Below are 26,548 nucleotides of genomic sequence, written 5' to 3' on the forward strand. Positions count from 1 at the left end.
GGCATTGTATTGAAAAGTATTCCACACTGGTCCATAAAATGAAAGTGAATTTATTAATCACAAATAGTCAATAATATAAAGCATATGTACAAAAAAAAACTTAAAACCTGTAAAAACTAACCATCATTTAAATGCAATTCACTTAATTTACAATTAAATTGTAATTGCAATTTTGCCTTCTGTTTACTACTTCAGTTTGAATTTGATTTAGATTTACAAATTAATTGGAATTTAAAAAACATTCTCTTTGGGGGTTTTGAATGGAACACACCTGAGTGCTTGTATTTCTAACTGTCGAGTAGTGAATTAACCTACAAAAATGTATTTTGTATAACAGAAATAGTACAAAATGTAAATTTTTTTAGGAAAAAGTAAGAATGAATCACCCCTAAACATAACCATCACTGGTGTGTAGCAGATTGTACCAAAATTTACAGAATTAATACAATTTAGCCACCGATTTGACAAAACATGAAAAAGTTACGAACTGCCATGACATTGTGTTGGTTTGCCAATACCTAAATGTCCCTTGTCATTTAACATTGCAATGCAAAACATAAATGAATAAATCTTACAACATGAAACTAGAAAAATGGGAAAGATACACCAGAATTGCTTAATAACATTAGTCAGTTAGAATGCCTAACAACTCTTTTCTTAAACCAGTTGGATTCCCAACAAACTTTGTACATCCTCCACAGGCAGCGGCTGCTCTTATGCACTACATCTGCATAATAAACACTGGAAGATTTCTAAAAGACATCCTGTAAGGTAAGCTCTAACATGAAGATGTCAGCTGCAGACAATCAGAGCAGAGGGAAGCATGTGCTACTCAAAGGCCACCAGAAGGGGGAAAATGAAGGCCAAAGAAGCTAATCTGCAAATGGGACAGCAAGGATCTACCAGACACTTGTACCATGTGAAGCACATACAGTAAGACTGTCACTCCTCTCTGAGCCTTTACAGCCATACTGTAACCCAACAAATTGAGACTGGATCCGTATTATATATCTGGGGTTTTCAAACTGCATTAAACAATTAACTTGTATTAACTTCTGCACATCTTGTTTTCTCTATCAGCGCTGTTTTTTGCTAAGACCTGCTGACAGTCAGATGTTTGGATTTGGGAAATAATTTTTTGGCTGCTGTCATTCTGTTTTGGACCTTAATGTTAGTAGCTGGATTCACTACACAGTGTTCTTCGTTATAGTGATCCAGGAGTCTTTTCCAAAGTTCACAGCATCTCAACAGGGTACTGTTACCTAAGAGATGACAAAAAGGGGACATTACATGTGTGCACGTAAGCACTGGCATGAAACCTCTGGACCTCTGGACATTTCAGCCACATGTAAAAATGACAATGTCACTGCATTCGATAATGAGATAGCAAACCAAATGACATTTATTTGAAATAAAAACAGCACAGCATAGACAAAACATTTGCAAAAAGAAGCTTGTTCGATTTGAAATGATAAAACAAAATTTTTGATAAGAAAAAAGTTTGAAAAGAAAGAAAAAAAAGTAGTGTGGCGCTTTGTGCTTGTGAAATGTTATAAGAAAGAGTTCACCCAAAAATGAAATTTTCCTAAAAATGTACTCACCCACAGGCCTCCAAGATGTAGATGAGTTTGTATATTAATCTAAACACATTTGGAAAAATGTAGCATCACATCACTTGCTCACCAATGGATCCTCTGAATGGGTGCAAACATCTGATAAAGACATCACAATAATCCACAAGTAATCCACACCACTCCAGTCCATCAATTAATGTCTTGTGAAGACAAAAGCTGCATGTTTGTAAGAAACTGTTACTTCTGGCCAAAATACGGACTCTTCCTCTAGTGAAGTACTTCCTCATGTGAATCAGAAGAGAAATATGCACAGATCAAGGACTGTTTACAAGCAAAAACTGCCCAAAACCTTTTTTACAGGAGAAAGCATTATTATGGATTATCAGCTGTTTGGACTCTCATTCTGACGGCTGATGAGCAAGTGATGCAAGGCTAAAATTCTCCAAATCTGTTCAAATGAAGAAACAAATTTTGGGTGAACTATTCCTTTAATAGGACATGTTTACTGTTGTGAGAAAAGATCTCAAATTTGTTTGCATATGTCACCAAATCTGACCATTTGATTTATAAAACAATGACATTTTTTAACGTGGATTTTTATAGTTACTATATAAGAATTCTTCACTGCTTACCCAGAATGCACAGTCCATCCTGTGCACGAGTTATAGCGACATTGACCTGATTTGGATCAGTGATGAATCCGAGTCTTTTTCCTAGCCAGGCTTTACTTGGTCTGTTGCTTTTTATATCAGATATGGAGCAGGAGCGCACAGTAGATACGATCACATACGGCCACTCACTTCCTGTATACAGCAGTTTACATTCAGAATGTTAAATGTCCTGTGTCAGATCAACCTGTCCCACATTACCCCCCCCCCCCCCCCCACATAATAATAATAATAATAATAATATACTTTTTACACATTATTTATATAGCGCCTGTGAAGCAAGCTTCACAAAAGGTGCTTACACAAACATTAAAAAAAAATAAAAAATGCAAAATAATAAAAACAACTAAATGCTTATCTTAAAAAAAATCTTTTAAAATGCAATTTAAAATAAAGAGATTGAGCATAAACTGAAATAGAATTCTAAAAACTGCACAATTTAATCTAAATCTCAAGAAAGATGCAATCAGAATAACACACCTTGGCTTTTCATAACTGTGCAAACAGAGACATTTGCAAGATGCTTATTCTTCTCTGTAATGTTTTTGATCTCTGAAACCTGTGCGTTGTAAGGGGTCAGAATTGCAATATGTTCAGGTTCCACACCTGCCTGTTCAATCAACAGATTTGCCACACAGACCTGGGGTGGGGTGGGGTGGGGGGGATGGAATCAACCAAAAAAACAAAAAATGACATGCAAGCTTATATATGTATTAATCTATATTTAATTCATACATTGAATTTTAAAAAGGTTGAAGACAGCATTGGGCTCTGACTTACAGCCTGCTCTGCCTCCTCAATGTTGGCCACTGAGTTCTCATTGCCCTCTTTTGTAGATACCACTAAACTGTCCTCTTTTCCTTGTACGTGGCCAAACAGAATCGCTGTTGGCAGTCCGTACTTGTTGAGCAGGTAGCGGGGTCCTCGTTTAGCTCCGGTTTTCAGTTTGTCTTCATAAAACTCTTTTGAAGGAAACCTGCAAATTTCTTCATGCTAACATATGTGTGCATTTGTTAAACATCAAAGCAAAATGTAATGAAAACTTTGCTAGACTATTGTTATTTGAGGAAGTTATCTTTCAGTTCTTTTACCATTCTGTACTGTGTGTCTAACATTATGGCCAGATCCATGTAGCGTTCAAACAAAGACTGCTGCATGCCCATCTTTTTCACAAGGGCACACTGCACTATTGGCCGTATCTGTTGGTGATCACCCAGCAAAACAATCTGAAAAAGAAACCAGTGAGACAATGACTTGTATTTGTAAAAATGCATATATTTTCCATTTCTCATGTGGCTAAATACACTACCATTCAAAAGTTTTAGATTGTTGAGATTTTTTAATGTTTTTACAAGAAGTCTGCTTCAGCTCACCAAGGCTGCATGTATTTGATCCAAAATACAGCAAAAACAGTAATATTCAAAACAACATTTATCTGAAAGAGAAAGCTTTTGGAACATGATATACTACCAAGTTGGGGTCAGTAAGAATTTTTATTTGGAAAGAAATGAAAGAAATTTTATTCAGCAAGGATGCCAAACGTGATCAAACGTGACAGTAAATGCATTTATAATGTTACAAAAGATTTCTATTTCAGCTAAAAGCTGTTCTTTCAAACTTTCTAAAAATGGTACACAGCTGTTTTTAACATTGATAATAATAAAAAAAATGTTTCTTGAGCATATTAGAATGATTTCTGAAGGATCATTTAACTGATCTAATGATGCTGAAAATTTAGCTTTTCATCAAAGGAAAAAAGTACATTTTAGAAACTGTTCACAATAATACTTTTTGCTGTATTTTGTATCAAATAAATGCAGACTTGGTTAGCTGAACAGACTGCTTTGAAAAATATAAAAACACTTATGGTCATGTGCTTTACGTTGAATTACATAGAATGCAATAAACCAGTTTACATAGCAATGACAGTTCCCCTTCAGGAACTCGAGCTGCGTCCAGAGAACGCTTTGGGAACGCCCTTGGCGGACGACGCTCTGAAAGAATGTGTAACCGAACCAATGAGAAAGCGGGACGTCACAGGCGGGTGACGTCATCAACCAGGAAGCATAAAAGCACGTGCGAAGCCGGCCGGCGTCAGCTTCTGTCTTTCAGCGGAGCGCTCTGTGTTTGTGTCTGATATCCTCTGTTTTTGTGCAAGTTAGCACGCCTTTTATTTCGAGGATATGTCTAAAAAAACCGGAAAGAAAAGTTCTAAGAGTGGTGATAAGAGCGGGCCACGTTTCACGCTGTGTGTTCCCCCTTGTAAGAGATATATTACGAGCGGGGATACACACAGCATGTGCGTGGTCTGCTTGGGAGCGGAGCATGCTTTGTCAGCCCTCGAGAGGACTGACTGCCCGCATTGTGAAGCACTTCCTTTGCGGGTGCTCCGCTCCCGGAAGGCTCTCTTTGAGGAGGGAGCCTTCACCAGCGTTCCCCAGGGTGTTGGTCCCGCTTCCGTTGAGGCGGAGCGGGTACTGCATTCCTGGGGTTCGCAGTTGGACCTGCTGGAGGGAATGGAGACGGGTGACCCCCTATCTCCTTCCTTACCCGGCAGGTCCGATGCCCGTTCTGAGGGTTCGGAAGCCCGCACTGCGGCTACTTCCTCCCAAGGAGCGGGCTCTTCTCTCCTTCTGTCTTCATCTGAGGATGTTGACTTGGAGAGTGCGATTGAGGAGCCACTCCCTCAATCGCTGCAGTACGAGGAGCTTTTGGAGGTGGTTACTCGTGCGGTCGACAAGCTAAAAATCGACTGGCCCGCCGAGGTAAAAGCTACTCCGCAGAGAAGCAAGTTAGATGAGCGTTTTCTGCGGAGTAAGCCTCCACCTCCAATGAGGAGCCTTCCGTTCTTCCCCGATCTCCACTCAGAGATCTCGAGATCGTGGAAAGACCATTTTCGGCTCGCTTATTCGTCCCCGCCTCAGATTACTATGGAAATGTGGTGGGGCTCGATGAGCGAGCCTATAAGGCGATGCCCCGTGTAGAGCAGACACTTGCGAGTTATCTGTCTCCTAGCGGGGCATCGTCATTGAAGGCTCCCACCTTACCCTCTAAGCCGCTACGAACAACTTCAGCGCTTGTGGGTAAGGGGGTACTCGGCAGCAGGTCAAGCTGGAGCATGTCTTCATACAATGTCAGTGCTCCAAGCATATCAGGCTGACCTGCTGAAAGGGCTGGCTGAGGGTGAGAAAGTTGATCTGGAGGAACTTCAAAGGACCGCAGATTTAGCTCTCCGTGCCACCAAGGAGACCGCCCGGGCAGTAGGGCGGTCTATGGCAGCCATGGTGGCCGCGGAGAGGCATCTGTGGTTGACCCTGTCCGATATGAAGGAGAAGGACAGGGTCTTCCTTCTGGACGCCCGCTTCAGCCTTCTGGCCTGTTTGGCGACGCAGTAGATTCTGTCGTCAGCAGGTACCAGGAGGCTCGCAAGCAGGCGGCGGCGTTCCAGAGGTTCCTCCCTCGCCGCTCTCTAGCCCCGACGGCTGCTGGGCGTGAGCAGCCGTCTCCGAGTACCAGCTCCTCGTACCGCCAAGTCCAGAAGTTGAGTGTCGCGACTCGCGCTCCCCGTCCAGGGACCGAGACCCGCGGCACTCTAGGCCGGGGTCCTCCAAGGCGAGGCCCGACCTGAGGGTCGTGCTTCAGTCTAGGAGGGCCCAGGCCCCTAAGCGGTCCTGACGCCAGACCAGGGCCGCCGAGGGCAGCCCCTACCGGGGAGGAACGAGTTACACCGCATTACACGGTGGCCGTTTCTCCTCGGTGCCCTCGGGAGGTCGATTTGCTGTTCCTGCCAAGGCTACAGGACACAACGGCCTCCGACGAGCTTCTGCCCCGGATATTTCCGCCCGGGAACGTAGCGGAACCAGGGTGCTCGTCACCCCCTCGGGGGTCTCTAGAACAGTTAGCTCGGCAGTCTCCTGCCGGTCCGCCGTTACAGGTCTCCGAGCTAGTAGTTCAGCTAAATCCAGAGGCCAGCCTCGCGGCTGGTTCCCTTAGTAGACTATTTAGCAGCGTGGAAGCTACTGCCAAATGTGTCTGCATGGGTCCTGCGCACTGTAGAGAAAGGTTATGCTATTCAGTTCGGCGCCCCGCCGCCGCCTTTCGACGGGGTTTTTCCCACTCTGGTGGGCCCCAGGCAGGCTCTGGTCATGGAGCAAGAAGTAGAGACCCTTCTGAGGAAGGAGGCCATCGAGGTGGTCCCTCCTCACGTAAGAGAGTCCGGGTTCTACAGTCGGTACTTCATTGTTCCAAAGAAGGATGGAGGGCTGCGGCCGATCATCGATCTCCGTCGCCTCAATCATTCAGTCATGAAACTGAAATTCAAGATGCTTACAGTCAAGCAAGTAGTGTCACAAATCAGGTCCGAGGACTGGTTTGTGACGATAGACCTGAAAGACGCGTACTTTCACGTTTCCATCCTTCCCCAACACAGGAAGTTCCTGAGGTTTGCTTTCAGGGGCGAAGCTTACCAGTATCGGGTTCTTCCCTTCGGCTTAGCACTCTCACCCCGCACGTTTACGAAATGTGTAGATGCCGCCCTGGTCCCTCTTCGGCTTCAGGGCATTCGCATTTTAAACTACATCGACGACTGGCTGATCCTAGCAGCGTCCGAGAGTTTAGCGGCTCGACATCGAGATGTCGTTCTCGCCCACATGAAAACGTTGGGGTTAAGACTAAACGTCAAGAAAAGTGTACTTTCTCCATTACAGAGGACCACTTATCTGGGCGTGGTGTGGGACTCGACCACGATGCAGGCACGTTTGTCCCCTGCTCGTATTGTGTCGATCCTCACCGCAGTCAAGAGAGTCAAGCAGGGCCTGTCACTCACTGTCAAACAGTTTCAACAACTGTTGGGTCTGATGGCAGCAGCGTCCAACGTGATACCTTTTGGCCTGCTGTACATGAGACCCCTACAGTGGTGGCTCAAGTCAAAAGGGTTCTCCCCGAGGGGAAACCCGCTCCGTATGATCAAGGTCACGCGCAGAGGGCTACGTGCCTTAGACATGTGGAAGAAGCCGTGGTTCCTAAATCAGGGCCCGACTTTGGGAGTTCCTTGCCGCCGTGTAACGCTAGCGACAGATGCATCCCTCACTGGGTGGGGGGCGGTCATGAGTGGTCGCCCCGCCCAAGGTCTGTGGACGGGTCGTCATCTCGGTTGGCACATCAATTGCCTAGAGATGCTGGCCGTATTTCGAGCGCTGAAATATTTTCTTCCAGACCTCAGAAATCGCCATGTGCTGGTTCGCACCGACAGCACAGCGGTGGTTTATTACATCAACCACCAAGGAGGTCTGCGGTCGCGCCCCTTATACAAGCTGGCGCACCAGATCCTTGTGTGGTCCCAGGACAAACTCCTCTCCCTTCGAGCAGTGCATATTCCTGGGCATTTGAATGTGGGAGCAGACATCCTGTCGAGACAGGGGCCGAGGCCCGGGGAATGGATGCTTCACCCAGAAGTAGTGAATCAGATATGGGAGATCTTTGGGCGAGCCCAATTAGATCTCTTTGCCACGAGGGAGAATGCACAATGTCCCCTCTGGTTCTCTCTAGTTCATCCAGCTCCCCTGGGGCTGGATGCTATGGTACAGACGTGGCCGAGGCTTCGTCTGTACGCCTTTCCCCCGATTACTCTGCTCCCAGGAGTTCTGGAGAGAGTACGCCGGGACGGGGTCAGCCTACTGTTAGTAGCCCCGTACTGGCCGGGCCGAGTATGGTTCTCGGACCTGATATCTCTCCTCGACGGCTCTCCATGGGAGATTCCCGTCAGGAGGGATCTCCTCTCTCAGGCGGGGGGCGCCATCCTGCACCCCCGTCCGGAGTTGTGGAAGCTGTGGGTGTGGCCCCTGAGGGGGCACAACTCATAGATTCCGGTCTCTCAACTGAGGTTGTGGAGACCATCCTCCAGTCCAGAGCTCCCTCTACGAGGAAACTATATGCCCTTAAGTGGAAGCTTTTCACTTCATGGTGTGAAGAGCGCCAGCAAGACCCAGCTAACTGCCCGGTTGGTACAGTACTGGAGTTTTTGCAGGCTCGTTTCTCCACAGGGTTAGCCCACTCCACCCTGAAGGTTTACGTGGCGGCAATCTCGGCCTACCACGCCCTTCTCGATGGTGTTTCTGTGGGTAAGAACCCCCTGGTTATACGTTTCCTCCGTGGTGTACTGAGGCTGAGGCCTCCGACACGACCCCGTCCCTTCCTGGGATCTGACTGTGGTGCTTGAGGCTCTTTGCAAACCTCCGTTTGAGCCTTTGGAAGAAATCCCGATTCGGTTTCTTACCATTAAGACGGTGCTTCTACTAGCCCTTACTTCCCTCAAGCGGGTTGGGGACCTGCAGGCCCTTTCTGTGGCCCCTTCTCATTTAGAGTTTTCTCCAGGCAATATTAAAGCCTTTCTTTACCCTAGACCAGGGTATGTTCCTAAGGTCCCCACCCACCCACCACAGCCGGTTGTGCTCCAGGCCTTTTGTCCTCCTCCCTTTCGGGAGCCTGACCAGCAGAAGCTTAATTGTATGTGCCCGGTACGTGCCCTAGATGCATATGTCCACAGAGCTGCCCTGTGGCGAAAATCAGAACAGTTGTTCGTCTGCTATGGCCCCCCTAAGAAGGGGTCTCCTGCCTCTAAAGAGACTTTAAGTAGATGGATTGTAGATGCTATATCTACGGCTTACGAGTCCTCTGACCTCCCCTCACCTTTGGGGGTCAAGGCTCATTCTACGTGCGCTTTGGGCGCCTCTAAGGCCTTCTCTGCAGGTGTCCCAATACAGGACATCTGTAATGCTGCGGGATGGTCCACGCCCCTCACCTTTGTAAGGTTCTACAGCCTTGATGTCCGAGCCACTCCTGGCTCTTCTGTCCTCCTGCCCTAGCTCTTTCACTGGCAGGGTTTTGGAAGTCTGGTGGCGTGGGCATCTCGTTCCCAAAGCGTTCTCTGGACGCAGCTCGAGTTCCTGAAGGGGAACGTCCCGGTTACGTGTAACCTTGGTTCCCCGAGGGAACGAGACGCTGCGTCTCGGTCCATCCTTCCGGCATCCCTGCTGAGCGCTCGCTTCATTCACGAAGCTGACGCCGGCCGGCTTCGCACGTGCTTTTATGCTTCCTGGTTGATGACGTCACCCGCCTGTGACGTCCCGCTTTCTCATTGGTTCGGTTACACATTCTTTCAGAGCGTCGTCCGCCAAGGGCGTTCCCAAAGCGTTCTCTGGACGCAGCGTCTCGTTCCCTCGGGGAACCAAGGTTACATACGTAACCGGGACGTTTTCAAGTGGCAGTCAATGGAAGCCATGGAATAAAAGAATAAAAAAAGGTAAATCTGAGTTTATATTTCAAAGTTCTGACTTTATTCTCGCAATTCTGAGATTATTTCTCACAATTCTGATAAGAAAAATAAACTCGCCATTCTCTCTGTTGAGATTATATCCCACACTTCTGATTTTTTTTCCCCTCAGAATGGACAAACTTGCTATTGTTGAGTTAAATCAAGTTATGAAGTCCAAAATACGAGATATAAACTTGCGTTTGTGAGAAAAAAAGTCAGAATATGTGGAATAAAATAGGTTAATGTAAAATGTGATAGCTTTAAATCGTTTTTTATGCTGTAACTGTAGATGCTAATATAATATGTTTCCTATGAACTGTGAATACATAATATGTGAATATTATGTAGACCTACTGTTTAAATCAAATTTATGCTTTAAAAGTAGAGTAATCATAGCAGGTTTCACCCATAGTCTATCTGTCACGGGGGCAGCCGTGGCCTAATGATTAGGGAGTCGGGCTCGTAACCAACAGATTGGTTGCGAGTTCGAGTCCCAAGGCCGGCAAAGTGGGGGGGAGTGAATAACCAGCGTTAACGCTCTCTCCACCCTCAATACCACAACTACGGTGAATATTATGTAGACCTTGAGCAAGGCACTGAACCCCCAACTGCTCTGATAACAATATGGCTGCCCATTGTTCACTACTGTGCACTTGGATGGGTTAAATGCAGGTCACCATACTTGGCCACACGTCACGTTCCTTCCTTCCTTCCTTCTGGAGGAAGGAACCCAAATGGCGGTTTTGATGACAGTATTCCAAAAAAAAAAAAAAAGATTTGCATTCTGATTCTGACATCCAAAGGCACAACAATACATTTTATCTCTTATTCCATGTAGTTTTTCCTGTTTATCTCCACTTGTTACCAGTGTTTTTCTGCAACCACTATGCGCCGCAGCTGCAAGTGACGTGCACTATAATGTGCACATTTGTCGATAAATGCTTACATCATCTACATGTATTACTTTTTTAAATGTTGTGCTCTTTTCTACACAACCATTGTTTGTGCACATGAGAAGTGAATTGAGAGTGAAATGAGAGTGAATTGTGGATGATAAAAATAGCATTTTATAGGAAAATTACATTGGACAAAATGGCAAAAAGGGGCAACTTTGGATAGACTTAAAAGACAACCTGTTGGAAATAGCATAAGTCTCTTCAGTCTGCCAGAATGTGATGTCTCTTTGTTTTTTGTTTTTTTGTTTTTTTGAAAATGGAAACTAATGATGATAATGATATCATTCCAGCACTCACCTGGCTTGGCCTGTGGAAAACTAAAGGGATGAAGGCCTCTGGTTCTGTTGCCATGGCACATTCATCAATGATTATCTGCTGGAAATCCATGACCGCCAGGATTTCGGGTTTCAGTGCTGTTGAGCAGGTGCACAGAACTACATCATACTTCTGAATCTCATGCTTGTGAGCTTCCTTCAACAATTTCTTGTAGCTGCAAGACACATTTACCAGAAATATTGGTTATAATATGGGTTATTGTCACATATAGAGCAATTAGTTATAGAGTAATAGCTCATATATAAATTCAATGCTCTTACTTTTTCTGCCACATCTTTATATTGGACATATGGGTGTGATTTTGAGTATTTTTTCTTTTTGCCTTATAACAAATGACCTTTCTTGTTCATGCATCATGGTGGCAGTCTCTAAATGGAAAAAAAATACAAGCATCTTACTTACGTGTCTATTTCATTCTCTGGTAAGTTTTTCAGTTCCTGTATTCGTTCCGAAAAAGGATGATCATGTTCACGAACAAGGTACATCAGTGTAATATCCCTGCAACAAAATCAGATGTTGATTTTTAGTTTATTCACACACTCTTTGTTTTTATGTCTGTAATGTGCTCAACTCGCCAATACACAGGTCATTCCGTGTCAACTTAACCAGAGATTCACCACTGGTAGACAGTTTAACTTTAAGGAAGAAGACAGGATTATTTATGCCTTTATATAAACCGCCATGTTTTCTTTAGTCATAATCACAATGTATATTTTGACACTCAAAATCTAAAGTCATTTTCCACCCTGTAATTTGGCTTCAAATCTTTTGAACCCCGCCTACAAAATAGTGTCTCTTACCTAAGCTCTTCTTTTGGTTTTTCATCACGGAGGGATCTGCGGGAAAGCTTTAGGTCACTGCCTGTATATGGATATTCACGCATTTCCATCTGGTCGCAGTAAATTCTCAGAGGCTTTAGGACTCCCCTGAGTTTCAACATCTGCTCTAGGACACAAGATCAATTGGGGCATTTAAGTACAGTTTATCAGGTAAAACAGAGCCTGAAACATACTATATGCATGTATGAAAATGCCAATGCTTCAAACAAGTTTGATTTAAAGCAAAGAATGTGAAACTGCATTGACCAAACATTTGCGCATGCATACTTCCATACAGTATATTTCTGGCTTCTTTATAAAAAAGCAAAAGTTAGACTAGGGTACAGGCTATATATTAAATAAAAGATCACCAAACACAATTCACCTGCAACAATGTCCACAGACTTGTTGGAAGGTCCGCAGTAGAGGATGGCAGGTCTTTTTTTGGGTTTCGGACCAGGGGTTAATTTGGAAGATTCGTAAGAAGCCAGAAAGTCTTGGTTCTTCTTGAAAAACTGGTAAACAATATGAATACCAACCACTGTTTTCCCTGTACCTGTGGATGAAAAATTGTGCAGTTAATGGCACTAGTACACAGCTTCAACATTTTCCACAACACATCTCTATTCTCAAGACTGCAAATCATTATGATTATTAAACAGCAGAAACTGTGTTTTCTGAAGCAAATTTTAATGGTGCTTGAATATGGAAATGTAGCTGCTGTGATGACATTGTGCTGTCCTGAATGGTTGTTTACTGATGTTCCAAATCTCTGATATTCTAAATGATACAATTTGAAGTATCATTCATATGCATACAAAACAGGTGCAGGATGAACAACGTATCAGTACGTAGGGTTACGGTTAACCTTAAAAGCAATAATATTAGTCTGCAATGGACAAATCTGTGAAATCAAATATCAGTTTGGAAAGTATTGTGACATTTTGTGAACTCCTTAATATTGAAACTAAAAAACATGGCCTTATGAAGTTCTACAAATTCCAGCATGTATTTCATTCTTAGTATACAGAAAGTTTGTGAACCCTTTAGAATTTTCTACATTTTTGCATAAATACAACACAAAACCTCATCAGATTTTCACACAAGTCCTGAAAGCTGAGAACCCAATCAAACAAATAAGACCAAAAATATACTTTGTCATTTGTTTACTGAGAAACATGATCCAGTGTTAAATATTTGTGAGTTGCAAAAGTAACCTTTTTGTAACCTTTTCTAGCCGGATGAGCAACAGCAACTCTTTTCCTGAGGTTCTCAGAGTTCTACTTTGTTCATGCCATGATTCACTTCCACAAACATGATCAGACTTTGGTAGATTCCTGTTCTTTAATTAAAACAGGGCATACACTGCCACCTGATAGTCATCCTATTGATTGATAACACTTCTAAACAAATGGACTCTAATTTCACCTTAAAATTAACTGCTAATCCTAACTCACAAATATTTAACACTGGACCACTTTTCTCAATAAATAAATGACAAACTATATATCTCATTTGTTTGTTTGGGTTCTCTTTGTCAACTTTCAGGACTTGTGAAAATCTGATGAACTTTTTGGTCATATTTCTGTAGAAATATAGAAAATTCACAAACTTTTAGGCAGCACTGTATATAGTATTTTAAACAGTACCTGGTGGGCCCTGAATCACTGTAAAAGGTTTCTTCACAGCCTCCTGAACAGCTTTCTGCTGACTCTTATTCAGATGTGGCAGGTTCAGGCTTTCATCCACATCGTCCAACTTAATATTTTCATCTGCCTCTAAGACAAGAGCACATTTCAGGACATTAAAATAACAGTTAAGTAAGGTATCCATAGACCAGACCAGACAAAACTGTGTTGTAAGGGTTTTCCTTCATCACTCGGTCCAAAACATACATTCCAATTTTTTTAATTAATAGTAGTTTTTTGAAGTTTTGAAGTATTTTGAAGTTACTATTACTTTTAATTTTACTCATATGTCTTTAGTTCAGTTTATTTTTACTAATGTATTACATTCAGTTTTATTTCACAGGAAAGGCACAGCAAAAGTAGTTCCAGGCAGGTTCCAGAAAGCAGATTATGTGACATACCTGGGTATGTTTAAGGGTAAGCGGATACACTCAGCTTTCGGTTCCAAAAACAGAGGTAACTTTCAGGGATGTAGGTAGCTATAGCAGGGGTTATGTTTCAGGGTTAGTTTATTTCAGAGCTACCAGTGCATACATAACCAACTGACGAGACTCCAGTCGGCGTGACAGACTTTGCACAATATCATGTATTATTACAATATAGTTATATAATACACAACACATTGTTGTAGTTTTGTTTTTTTATGTTGCTGCCTTATGTTAAACTGCTTTAAATTACTTTTTCGATCTACACTCCATACACCATGATGACAAAGCAAAAACAGAATTGTCACAACTTTGTAAATGTATTAAAAATAAAAAAAAACTGAAATAAGTACATTGCATAAGTATTCATACCCTTAACTCAGTACTGAAGCACCTTTACAGCCTCAAATCTTTTTGGTATGGTGCGACAAGCTTTGCACATCAGCATTTGGCAATTATCTGTCATTCTTTTCCTCACCTCTTTACCTCTCAAGCTCTGTCAGGCTGTATAGGGCAGATAAATACTTATGCAACAGAATCTTTTAAGTTAGTTTATTTTTAATAAATTTGCAAAGATGTTAAAACCTGTTTTTTTGCTTTGCCATTATGGTGTCGGGAATGTAGATAGCAGTAGATTCGCAGTAAGCAGTAACCTTGTTTTCTGGAGTACCCCCATAAAAATGTTATGAGGTGTGGTAACTGTGGTATAAATGTAATAATTGACTCAGAGCCTTGGTGAATACAATATAGTTTGTAAATTGCTTCTTACAAAGAAATAACTAGAATGTTATATATATATATATATATATATATATATACACACACAGCATATATATTATGATTTTGGGAATATCACCCATGCCTAACTGCCATGTTACTCCACTTACTGGCATTCAGTTCTTCAAGTTGTTGATTAATGGCGACATTCTTCACCAGGTCATTAGCCCATTTTAAGTTTTCAATCACATGTTCCCTGAGGCTGCAAAAACAATGCATTAGCATATAATTGTGCATATATCTGAAATGCATTGGCAGGATGAAAATTACTTACAAATATGGAATTTTTTTGGGAATGACCTCAATGGTGAAGTTTGTTCCCTGGTCAAAAACCTTGGGTGGGATGTAGTGCATTGATCTTTTTGTGACCTTAAATTCAATTTGATTGTCCCTACTCTTTTGTTTCTTTGGTTTGGTAGTTACTGCATGTGCAACCCATGTAAAAGGAAGTGAGCCCTGTAGGTCTAAAATTTCAGAACCATCCAGATATTCTGCATCATTCTCAACCTTCTTTGGTTTCTGATCTCTTAGTCTGATGCACAAAAAGCAGTTGCTAAGGTCGAACTCCAGACACCACTGTTTTTTCTGAGTCTTTGTTAGATTAAAGGACCCTTGGAGATTTGTTTCATCTCCACTCCAGGTTATACGAACACCCTCTAAGATGATGCTGTTATTTTCTTCCAAAGCATTGTAAGCAGTGTCTATCTGACATAGTTGGCTCCAGATGTTCTGGTACTCCTCACAGCTCTCATAGAAAGGCTTTGATGCATTGCATACTGTTTTGGAAAAACAATCAATAGGGTTTCTTGTGTGCTCCAAACAGATTTCAAAACATTGATTAACACTGAGAAGTTGAACTACAGGAACTGGAAAGCCGTCTTTGAGTTCAGTCCCAAGCTGCACCTGAACAACTGTACCTGGCTTCAGCTCCATGGTTAGTTCTTTATAATGAGGATTATAAAGTTGTTCTGTTGAACAGTCCTCATTTGTTTTCCTGTCCTTTTCTTCATTCTCCCCTTTTTTCATGTCTCGGAGGCATTGCTCAATCTTATCCCAATCCCGCTGTTTCACAGCAGATACCAGTCCTTTCCACAAGTCGCTTGACACTGGTGTCACATTCTTCATGGGCTTCAATGGATACGAATTATTGAACAGTTCTCCAAATGAATACACTCTTCTCTTCCAACGAAGAGTCATGGAGTTCTTTTCCATGCTGTAACTTGGTTGATCCACAACTTTAAGATGCTTATACATGATGGTAATGACATCTAACTTAGAATGTAGTGGGAACGATATTGTGAATTTATGCCCCTGAGGAGTGAGCAGATTCACTACCGCAAGCTTAACAACATCTTTGTCTTCAAAATTAACCTTATTTAGTTTCAACACCAAAGCACCATGCTTCTCTTCCGCATCCATTCCAGATTGGCAGAACCCATTGATTTCGACTTGCGTGTAGTCAGGCTGCCTTAGGTTTTCTTTAGAAAGCATGGTGTGCAGAAGCCTCTGCAAGATAAGGTCCAGATAACGCCTCATAGGAGATGACGCCCAGGTGTAGGTGTTCAGCCGTAAATCATAGTGACCCAACCTGGAATCTGTTGAGGAGCATGACCGAAGAATGACGGCTTTCTTCTGAATGTCACAAAACTCCCACACCATAGGGATAAGTGTGGGATGGATTTCATCTGAAAAAATTAACTGCATCAGACTGTAATAGTCTTTGCTCTGTGCAAACTCTTCCATCTTTTGAAATATGGGTGTGAATATATTAAATGATATGCCGCTGTGCTCCATATTGTCATATTCTGGATTGGAGCACACTTCATAGATTTTTGAAAAGTTAGGCGACATGGGAATTAGCTCAACATATTTTTTCTTAAACTGAGTCAGTTGTTCTGGGTCCGGCTCTCTGTGGCACCTCAGTGGTGTGAGATCTCTTGTGACGTCTGTAGATATGAGTTTTTCAGCTGCGGCACTATTGTAGAGATTCATTAGTTCCTCCACCATGGCGTGAGAGCGGCTTTGCCCTGCCTGCCTCCCAAACGGCCACCCGCCTTCCAGCCTGAATTTTCGATGCACTTCTGAGAAACGGTAAGCGACAGCTAAACAAGCACACACGCAAGAGAACCGCAGAGGCTCAGTGTCATCTGAGCAGTACTTCTGAATAATTTGGTCAGCTTCTTCGTATGACATCCGTCTGTGAGATCTAATCAGGGTTTCAGCGAAATCAATGTTAACTATATTACTTGTTTTCTTGTCGACATCAACCAGTAAGGATATGGCTTTCCGAATCTTTCCAGGCAACAAACTCAAGTGGTCTTTGCTCAGGTCTCTTGAGAACATAAAGGTCATGTCTCCCTTTTCTGGAGTGTAAATCGTTTTGCCACGCAGTCTAGCGAATTTGTCTTGCTCGCTATCCTTGGAAATGCAACTTGCAACGTCTGTAATGTGAATACCAATCTGATAGAGATCACAGTTAATTTCCCTTACACTAATGGCGTCATCCAGGTCTTCAGCTTTAGGTGGGTCAATGGTGAATGTGATAAAGTCATACAAATCCTCCTCTTTTAAAGCCTTATTGCCTTCAGGATCTTGTAGTTTCAATGGTGGAGGTGGGTCTTTACAGCCAAATTCATTGTCCAGCATTTCATCCAAAGCATCACACTCTGAAATTACTTTTGTAACCACTCCGAGAGGGTATGTTTTGCCATTTTCCCATTTTATAACCTTGACTACCAACGTTTTATTCTCAGCAATCTTTACAAATTCCTTTTTCACCCAGCGTCCACTCTTGAATTGTCGTAGTTCAACTATGTCCATGTCAGGCTTTGTCTGAACTGTCCGTATTCTGGTCATGTGTTTGTTAATAGGTGCAACAAGTTTTGGGCTGTCTTCCACCATCTTGCAGATGAAGGTTAGGGAGTGTTCATCTCTATTTATTAGTCCGACAACCCTCCCTGTTAACACTTCACTTTCCTGGGGACACTGTTCTCCGTTTATGATCTCTACACAGACTTCATCTCCAGGAAAAGACCTGCCCACATTTTCTCTTCCAGAGATTTTGATAAGGAGCGTCGGATCGTCAAGAGGCCTGGCATACGCCTGATCGTGTCCTTCCATTACAAGTTTACAGTGTTTGAAATCAGCTGGATTGGTATTCAAAAGTTCTTTAATATCTTCCTTGCTGAGTTCCTGATCAAATTCAGAGTCAGACTGCAGACTTTGGCTTTCAGTGAGGGGTTTGCAAACGGTCTTGGAGTGATTGTTGTCTACACTGCTGCTGCTGCTGCTATCAGAGTCACCCTCTTCTGATACTAAGGTCACCATGTTTGAATCTGTGCCTACAAATACAAATTGAGATATTAGGCACTTAAAGGGGAAGTTCACTTCCAGAACAAAAATTTACAGATGCTTTTCTCACCCCCTTGTCATCCAAGATGACCTTCCAGGGTTTCTGCAGGTTTTATGAGGGTAAATTTAAGACTTTAAGACCTTTTTAAAACCAGCTAAAGAAAATTTAAGGGAAAACAATACAGCAATATATTCTTCAAGTATAGTTCGAGTTTTACTTTCACTAGCAATTGTTTGTTTTTGTTCGTTTTAATTTTCCCTCTTTCCCTCTCTTTCCTTCGGTAAAAGCGCCATGCACATTTTACACATTTTAGCAGAAATTCGGCGTCATGCAGTTGTTTGTTTTTAGTTCGTATAAGTTTTCCTTCTTTTCTTCACTTTCCTTCGGTTTTAAGTAGCTTGTAAAAGGGTCATGCGCATTTTACTTTCACTTTTAGCATTAACATAATGTAATGACCTTTTATAACAAAATGAATAATAATACACCATGTTACATGCTTAATATAAAATAATGACTCACAGAAGGTTTAAACAGGTATACAAAACTGAAAATTAGTAAACACCATGTAACCAAATAAATAAGAAGCGTAGAACATTTATTAGCAAAATGAATAAGAAAGCTTGGAAGCACGGCAAACACCTTTATGTAATATAATAAATAAATGAATAAAATTACACAAATAATAAATTTCAACAAATTTAAATAAATAAAAATCAGCAAACACTCTGGACCCAAATAAATATGAAACTTCAACTATAGATAAATGGCAAAAGTCAACAGGCTTTTCAAAATCCAAAATATTTTTAAAACAGGCGCTTTTGCATTTCGTTTTGAAATTCCTCTGCCATAATTTTGTCTTTCTCACCTCTCTCTTCTTGTCAGTCAACTTGACTCACTCTCTTCACGTTATAAATGAAGTCTGTGATGCGACAGCTGTTCGGCACACTGCATTTAGCAGCCGCGTTCAGTTTTAATTGTATTGTCTGTTCTCTAACTAAACTAAATGATTTTTATTACTATAAAAAAATCCAAACGACAAGTTCTTCTGTGGGTGACTGACAGATGAAGCAGCACATACCGCCATCCACCGCCTATTGTTTAATGAATGCTGCGTGACCTCAGCTATGTAGCACAGAAACTTGACACATGAGGAAACAATCCCTCACAAAAATGAATGCCATGATCATATGAATTTAAGATTTGCTGTTCTGATTTAAGACCTTTTCATGGCCTTAATTCATAGAAAAGCGATTTAAAACATTTTAAGACTTTTTTAAGACCCGCCGAAACCCTGCTTTCCTTCTTCATTTGTAAAGAGATTGTAGAGATTGTCCTTAAAACTGATTGGCTGGTTGCTCATCAATGGCCCTATCATTGACAGTGAGGGAATATATAAATTTGTGGTAAAGGTAGTATGGCGTCACGAGTCACGCCCCTCTGCTCCCTGTATGTTGGATGATGTTGGTGGGGTTGTTTGTAGTAAACTGAAGCTCATGTTAGCGTATTTTCCTATAGAGCGACATTTTGACGGAAATCCCGTGGCTGGCATTTGGCTGAGGTTGCCCCTCTGCAGGTAAGGGAGTCGGTCGCGATATGTCTTGTGTAAGAAATTCCTCATGTTGTAGCAGTGTTTTGTTGTTTATTTTTAGTTGGCGGTTTGAGTGAGACTGCTCCGGCACTACCTGACATTACCGACGTGTTATGTCCCTCTACTGAGCCCATTGTTTCCCATATACATATACATATACATTATGTGTGTATATATATATATATATATATATATGTGTGTGTGTCACAGGTTTAAGTGAGGGGTGTTTTGCTGTGGAGGCCGATTGTGCCCTTATGCCCTGCTGTCAAGCCTCGGTTCCTGTACTCTTGGATGTCCTTGATGACCCAGGTCGCCCACTATTGTATTTGTGAAGTGTGCTCTCTATGTGATTGTTGACCTCTGCGATTGTTGCTTCCCCTTTTCCTATTTTTGTAATAATCCCCTTTTTTTATTGTAATAAACGTGATCTCTTGTAAATCTGCGTCTCCTGCTAATTTATCGTGTATTGCCTAAAACAAAATTTAAATCATAAAGTTCCCTGGGCAAGATCCAGGGTGGCGTAGTCATTCTACATCCTTAATCCCCTAGTGCTCCACCACAGAATTATGTTTTTTGAGGAAAACATTTCTGGATTTCTCTGCTAGTGGACTTTTCAAATTGCAGCTTCAAAGGGCTCTAAACAATCCCAGTCGAAGAATAAGGGTCTTAAGGGTCCCTTCTGAAAAAAAACTGCTAACTGTGTCTTCCACCATCTTGCAGATGAAGGTTGGGGAGTTTTCATCTCTGTTTATTAGTCCGACAACCCTCCCTGTTAACACTTTACCTTCCTGGGGAAACTGTTCTCTGTTTAAGATCTCTGCACAGACTTCATCTCCAGGAAAAAGACCTGCCCACATTTTCTCTTCTAGAGATTTTAATACAGAGCGTTGGTTCGTCAAGAGGCCTGGCACACGCTTGATCGTGCCTTTCCATTACAAGTTTACAGTGTTTGAAATCATCTGGATTGGTATTCAAAAGTTCTTTATCTTCCTTGCTGAGTTCCTGATCAAATTCAGAGTCAGGCTGCAGACTTGGGATTTCAGTAAGGGTTTTGCAAACGGTCTTGGAGTGATTCTTCTCTGCGTTGCTGCAACTTTTGTAACAATATACAGTACTGTTCAAAGTTTGGGTCAGTAATTTTCTTTCTTTCTTTCTTTCTTTCTTTGAAATAAATTTTTACTTTTAATCACCAAGGATGTGTTAAACTGATTAAAAAGTGATAGTAATGACTTTGTTATATTGTTATAAAATATTGTTACGAAAGATTTCTATTTTGAATAAATTCTGTTCTTTTAAACTTTACATTCAGCAAAGAATCCTGAAAAAAAAGTATATCACAGGTTCCAAAAAACAAAACATAAAAATATTAAGTACCACAACTGTTTCCAACATTAACCTTCTGGTTGTGTTCGGATTCCTGTCACACTTGTGGTGTTCCCGACCGGTCTCCAAACAATTGCTTATCTGTAAATATGCTATACTATCATCAAATATTGGATTCAATCTTTTTGTCAACTTGTTTTCTTTCATTTAGGACTGGTTTTGTGTTTCTATTTGCATCCGATTAATCGTAGGCCTCATTTATGCAAAAGTAGGCAAAACTATACAAAACTGCACAAAGTTACAAAATGGCCGGCCACTGAAAGTGAATGGGGAAGAATGAAAGTAAGAGAAACAACTAGTGTTCAGGAGCATTTTGTGCTAGCAAACATAAAGGCCTTGGACCTGTGCATGTATAGATTCGTGTATACTCACGCTATCTCACACAAACTATTGTGATTATTATATTTATTTCATCCTACCTTGAACTGCATGCAATATGCTTTTATGATAACTCTCTCTGTGATAAACCTCTCACACACTCACACGCTCAAACTGCCTTGTCTTTAGCTTAGGTTTTGAGGCTTTCATGTTCTCACAGAGTAGATGAAAGTTTACAAATAAATGCTTTAGCACTGAGAGAGATTCAGCTTGTTGTTTCATAATATTGTCTCAGTTTGACAGTGTCAGTGTGCAGGATATATAGAACTAAAATAACAGTTTTGGTTTGTTGTTCCGTTAAATGTTATAATGCAAATGATCTTAATGTGTTCTTTCTTGTGTGTCATGATGGTCAGACTTAACAGGAACAGCATAAGTGTTACTTTGTGCCCTTTTCAGAACATAAAATCATTTCAAAATAAAGATCCTGCTTTTTGTGCTCTTCCCCATTCACTTTCAATGGCTGGCCATTTTTGATGAGTGTGACTTTGTGCAATTTTGTACAAACTAAAAGCATTTAAAAGCAAACTTCCTGATTAAACATTAAAGCACATTAGTGTGAGAAACCATGCAAATTTTTATAATTTTTTATTTCATATTGTGAAAATTATTCATAAAAAATATTTTTTTCACTCAAAAAATGAGGTACCTTCTCTCAGAAAAATGAGGCCTACGATTAATCAGATGCAAATAGAAACACAAAACCAGTCCTAAATGAAAGAAAACAAGTTGACAAAAAGATTGAATCCAATATTTGATGATAATATAGCATATTTACAGATTTATAAGCAATTGTTTGGAGTCCGGTCATTTTTGACCGGGAACACTACAAGTGTGACTTTTTGCAATTTTGTACAAAATAAAAGCATTTAAAAGCAAACTTCCTGATTAAACATTAAAGCATGCTAGTGTGAGAAACAGTGCAAATTTTCATAATTTTTTCTCTCATATTGTGAAAATTACTCATAAAAAATTATTTTTTTACCCAAAAAATGAAGGACCTTCTCAGAAAAATGAGGCCTACGATTAATCAGATGCAAATAGAAACACAAAACCAGTCCTAAATGAAAGAAAACAAGTTGACAAAAAGATTGAATCCAATATTTGGTAATAATATAGCATATTTACAGATTTATAAGCAATTGTTTGGAGTCCGGTCATTTTTGACCGGGAACACCACAAGTGTGACTAAATTAAAAATTACAAAAATTTAAAAAAAATTTCTGAGATGTACTTATACCCTGTGTGAACAAAGTCAGTAAGTTTAAGTCCAATGCGATAATGTTAACTAGTATTTTCGGGAAAAAGAAAATCTTTTCTGGGTCAATTTGACCCGAACACAACCAGAGGGTTAATAATAAATCAACTTACTCTAATGGCTGATAATTCAGCTTTGTATCACAGAAATTATATTTTAAGGTCCAATTCTCGCTATTAACAAACCATTAACCATGACTTTTGCCTCAGTAATCTACTAAATTGCTGCTTATTAGTAGTTAGTTAGGTAGTTGTTAAGTTTACATACATAAATAGCCAATATGTTATGAACAGGCATGCTAATAAGCAAGTAATCCATACTATGTGTACTTAATAAAATGAACTTGCAGGGTTGCACTTTAGTTTAGGGTCCAATTCTCATAATTAACTAACTATTAACTATTATAGAAGGTATTTTCTGCCAAATTTAAATATATAAATTAAATGATAAAAACGAAAATGAAAACCTGATTAACAATTTCATTATAGAAAACTATATGCAAAATATGTGCCAAAATTGAAAATAAGATGAAAAGATTTAACTTTCATTTTATTTTTCACTGTGACAACGCATTGTCCCTGTCAAACTGAAAAAATAAAATGCAGTTGGTCATTTGACTTCTCATTTTCACTGCAATTTCGAGGCAAGACTGCCAATATTAAAATGGAAAGCCAAACGTGAAAAAGAAAATGCAAATACATTTTTTACAAAGCCTTACTAATGCTCACGCAATAATAGTGACACAATTCAAATTAAAATGTAAAGTTTAGTTTTCGTTTTATTGTCTCTTTTATTTCACAGTTTTCATTTCCGTTTTCATTTTCAAAGTAAACCTGTATGCAAATTCTATGTTAATCAGTGGGCGAGTCTTGTGTAAGAGCGGCATAGAGTGTCTGAGTGCATGAGTGAAGAGCGTAGCATGTAGTGATGGGAAGTTCGTTTTTCGTTTATGTTAATCAGTGGGCGGGGCTAAGAGTAGGACAGGTGTAATTGACATCTTAAAAGTATGTGTGGAATGCACACTCAAAAGTTTAACAGAAGAAGAAACATGGGGGTGTGAGTTTTTATTTGTAGAATTTTTTAGAATAAGAATATGTGATAAATAACTTTAAAGAAATCAGTACTGTTTGATAGAACACTTTTCACGTGTTCATTTTTCACGTCTTAATTAGATTGCACGCTGTCGAATGTCGCTCCGCTTCGCAGATCATGTCATAGGCTTATCTTTCATATCCCTACTATACAAGATGGGAAAAGTGTTCGTAGGACTAAACAAAAAGTACAGGTAAACACAAGCAAATGAATTGCCTTTTGTACGTCGTTCCAATCTGAGAACAGTAAAAGCGGTGTAATTTTACAATATATTTTACATATTTTAGCTTTGGTTTACACACTTTCAACCTATATTTACTCACACACACAGTCCAATTTGAAAGTTATCCGCTTTAATAAATCGGACATAAAACTTACCTTCTCGGCACGGATACACGGCCGCGTATACTCTGTAGATGCGTTATCTTTAAAAATTATAGGCAACTAGAAGTCCGTGGGGAGCGACAGAGAGTAATGCTGTGTTCATGCAATCGATGCCTGTAAGGAAACTGAGCTCAGGTGTGCATTTCCTGCTCTCCCGGTCAGCAGTTAAAGGGAAGGTGAGTCTTCTCACATTGACGTTGTCATAACAGCCACTATAGTGTTTTAATTATGTGGCTTTAGTCCAAGTTTACGGCTGATGATATGCGGGGCAGCTTTATGAGCAGTAGCGTAGCCAGAAAAGAGACTCTGGGTGTGCCAAATGAATTGTCAGATTCATATCCAAAAAAATCCTAACGTTACAGATAGTTAAAATGACCAGGTTTCATGCCATAACTACCCTCATTTTAGATTCCGACTTGTAAAAATAATTCACGTCCTCGTCATTTCTGAGCCATTTTCTTAAGCTTTCTCGCTCCTAAAGACGGCCACCGACAATCAAAAATGTAATGCCGCAATAGACACTTGACACTTCATTTCATTTTCACTTTATTCGCGACACACGCTCCGCAAACTTGTTTTAAGTCGTAAGTTTACATACCACTTGCACAATCCGCAATTAGCCGACATGCAAAAAAAAAAAAAAAAAAAAAAATTGCATGTTGTATTTAGTACGGACCAGAATATGCTTTTTCACATAATGGGCGTTTACACATAAATTAATCAGTTTAAACGTTCACATACATTTGATGTTTAAACTGTAAAACAAGTTGTATTACGAACTGTATTTAACGAACATAAAAGCAATTATCCTGTAAACATGTGGTTGTGTGTAATATAAGTTTTGACGATTTTTATCTGTAAGTAATTGTTCATGTACGAAGTAAAAAAGCTAGTATTTTGTAAATAAGAAAGAAAGAAAGAGAGAAAGAAAAAGAACGTAAGAAAGAGAAAGAAAGGAAGAAACAGAAAGAAAAAATAAGGAGAGAGAATTCGCCATTGTTCCACATTCCAGGTCACTGCTGCTGTTTTGCGCATCTCCACACCTGATATTTGAATATGCACTGTACGTAGGAACATAGACATCACGCTGGTAACTAAACCTCACATCATATTTACACATTAATACAAAATAACTTACAAAACAAATACTTACAGGGCCGGACTGGGACAATATTTCAGGCCGGGAAATCTCACACTCATCCAGACCATCCCAGACACCCACAACAAATTCTGAAACCATGGGCAACCCTATTTTTGTATCCATCACATTTAAATAAATGTTTAAAACCTTAAAGGCTGCATGGGGCCGTGCAAAATAAGAAAAGGGCTCTCTCTTAAACCACACCTACACTTCCATTTTCCTTTTCAGTTTCTTCATTTTCCATGATATCTCTCTGCATCTCACTTTGTGTGTGTTTGCTTTTTTCACTAATTTTCTCGTACCTGTCACTTTTCCCATCAGCCATTTACTGTTATGAGCAGAACTGACTCCACCTGGTTGCAAAACAACTTCCTCATTACATTCTTTGCAGTAACAATTTTATTTAAGTTCAATTTAAAGTATCACATTATGACCACGTGTTGTTTTATCTTAAAATGGCTTAAATACTATAGATTTAAGAGAACTATATTTTCTAGATTGCCTAAATGTCAAAATAAGTACAATAATGAATACATCAAGACAATAATATCATTACAGAAAAATCCTAATACTGAACATGTATATATATATATATATATATATATATATTTTTTTTTTTTCAAAATTAACCATGGTTTGTTACAGTAAAAGTATAGTCACCATGTTTTTGTTTGTTTTTGGCGGATTGATTACAATCGGTTTCAGTTTAACTACAACCATAATTTACTACACATTTCATGGTTAGTCTATGGTTAGTGTAGCAAACCCATGGTTAATTTGTGGTTACTATGGTTTAACTATGGATTTTAATTTTCGTAAGGGTTGTGTTGTTATCTGCACTAGCTCCCTCTGAACGTATTACAAAATGTTTTATAACATTTGTTTGCTAAATTACTACTGTAACTTTACAGTAGATAATAATGATGTCCTTTAGCATAGAGTATTTTGAGTGATGATAGTAATTTAGTTTAGTTTCGTTTATAGTACTACTGCTGTAGTTTTGTCTTTGTTTACTTAGTTAAGCATTAAACTGCTAGTAACTCTTAGCAACCTGTTTACATATGAAACTGACCTGCACTTCAAGTCCTGAACAGGGGTGCGTTTCCCAAAAGCATCCTTAGCCAAATATGGTCGCAAGTTCTGTCGTTACCAACATAGTTAAACGATTCGGATTCGAATTGTTTCCCGAAACCATAGTTCAAACGAACATTTGCAAACAGCGTCACAAACTTGGTTGGAACTACAGCTCTCGACCTGTGGTTAGAAGCATAGTTCCTTGTTAGTAAGACATATGGGCTCAATAAATCATGCTCTTGGGCACAATAAGCAAGCTAACATGCAGTACAATCTATATCTTTCACTCGATCTAAATATAAATGCATTTTAATCTATGTATTTTTAATACCTGGGCGCTTTTA

At 40.3% G+C, this 26,548-nt stretch overlaps 1 protein-coding gene across 1 annotated transcript; it reads right to left on the minus strand.

The window, feature by feature from the left end:
• Positions 1-154: 154 nt before the first annotated feature.
• On the minus strand, positions 155-24,082 carry LOC127168954 (helicase with zinc finger domain 2-like). Its single transcript, XM_051116122.1, has 13 exons — positions 23,984-24,082; positions 14,829-17,895; positions 14,665-14,756; positions 13,314-13,442; positions 12,050-12,220; positions 11,647-11,791; positions 11,249-11,344; positions 10,808-11,000; positions 3,334-3,468; positions 3,023-3,235; positions 2,723-2,882; positions 2,207-2,377; positions 155-1,262 (listed from the first exon to the last, which is right to left on the minus strand). Exons 2-13 carry the CDS (start codon positions 17,879-17,881, stop codon positions 1,093-1,095), a joined length of 4,728 nt encoding a protein of 1,575 aa, XP_050972079.1. The 5' UTR covers positions 17,882-17,895; positions 23,984-24,082; the 3' UTR covers positions 155-1,092.
• Between the last annotated feature and the right edge of the window lie 2,466 nt (positions 24,083-26,548).

This window comes from Labeo rohita, chromosome 7 (assembly GCF_022985175.1).
Source record: "Labeo rohita strain BAU-BD-2019 chromosome 7, IGBB_LRoh.1.0, whole genome shotgun sequence".
In the NCBI taxonomy this organism is placed as follows: Eukaryota; Metazoa; Chordata; class Actinopteri; order Cypriniformes; family Cyprinidae; genus Labeo; species Labeo rohita.

Bases quoted from the DNA above. Each gene is read 5' to 3' on its own strand.
- LOC127168954 (XM_051116122.1), bottom strand. From the start codon at position 17,881: ATGGTGACCTTAGTATCAGAAGAGGGTGACTCTGATAGCAGCAGCAGC. The intron at 12,221-13,313 runs GTACTGTTTAAA...TTTCATCCACAG, and splicing joins AGTGATTCAGGGCCCACCAG to GTACAGGGAAAACAGTGGTT. The intron at 1,263-2,206 runs GTAAGCAGTGAA...GTCATCTCTTAG, and splicing joins GGATGGACTGTGCATTCTGG to GTAACAGTACCCTGTTGAGA.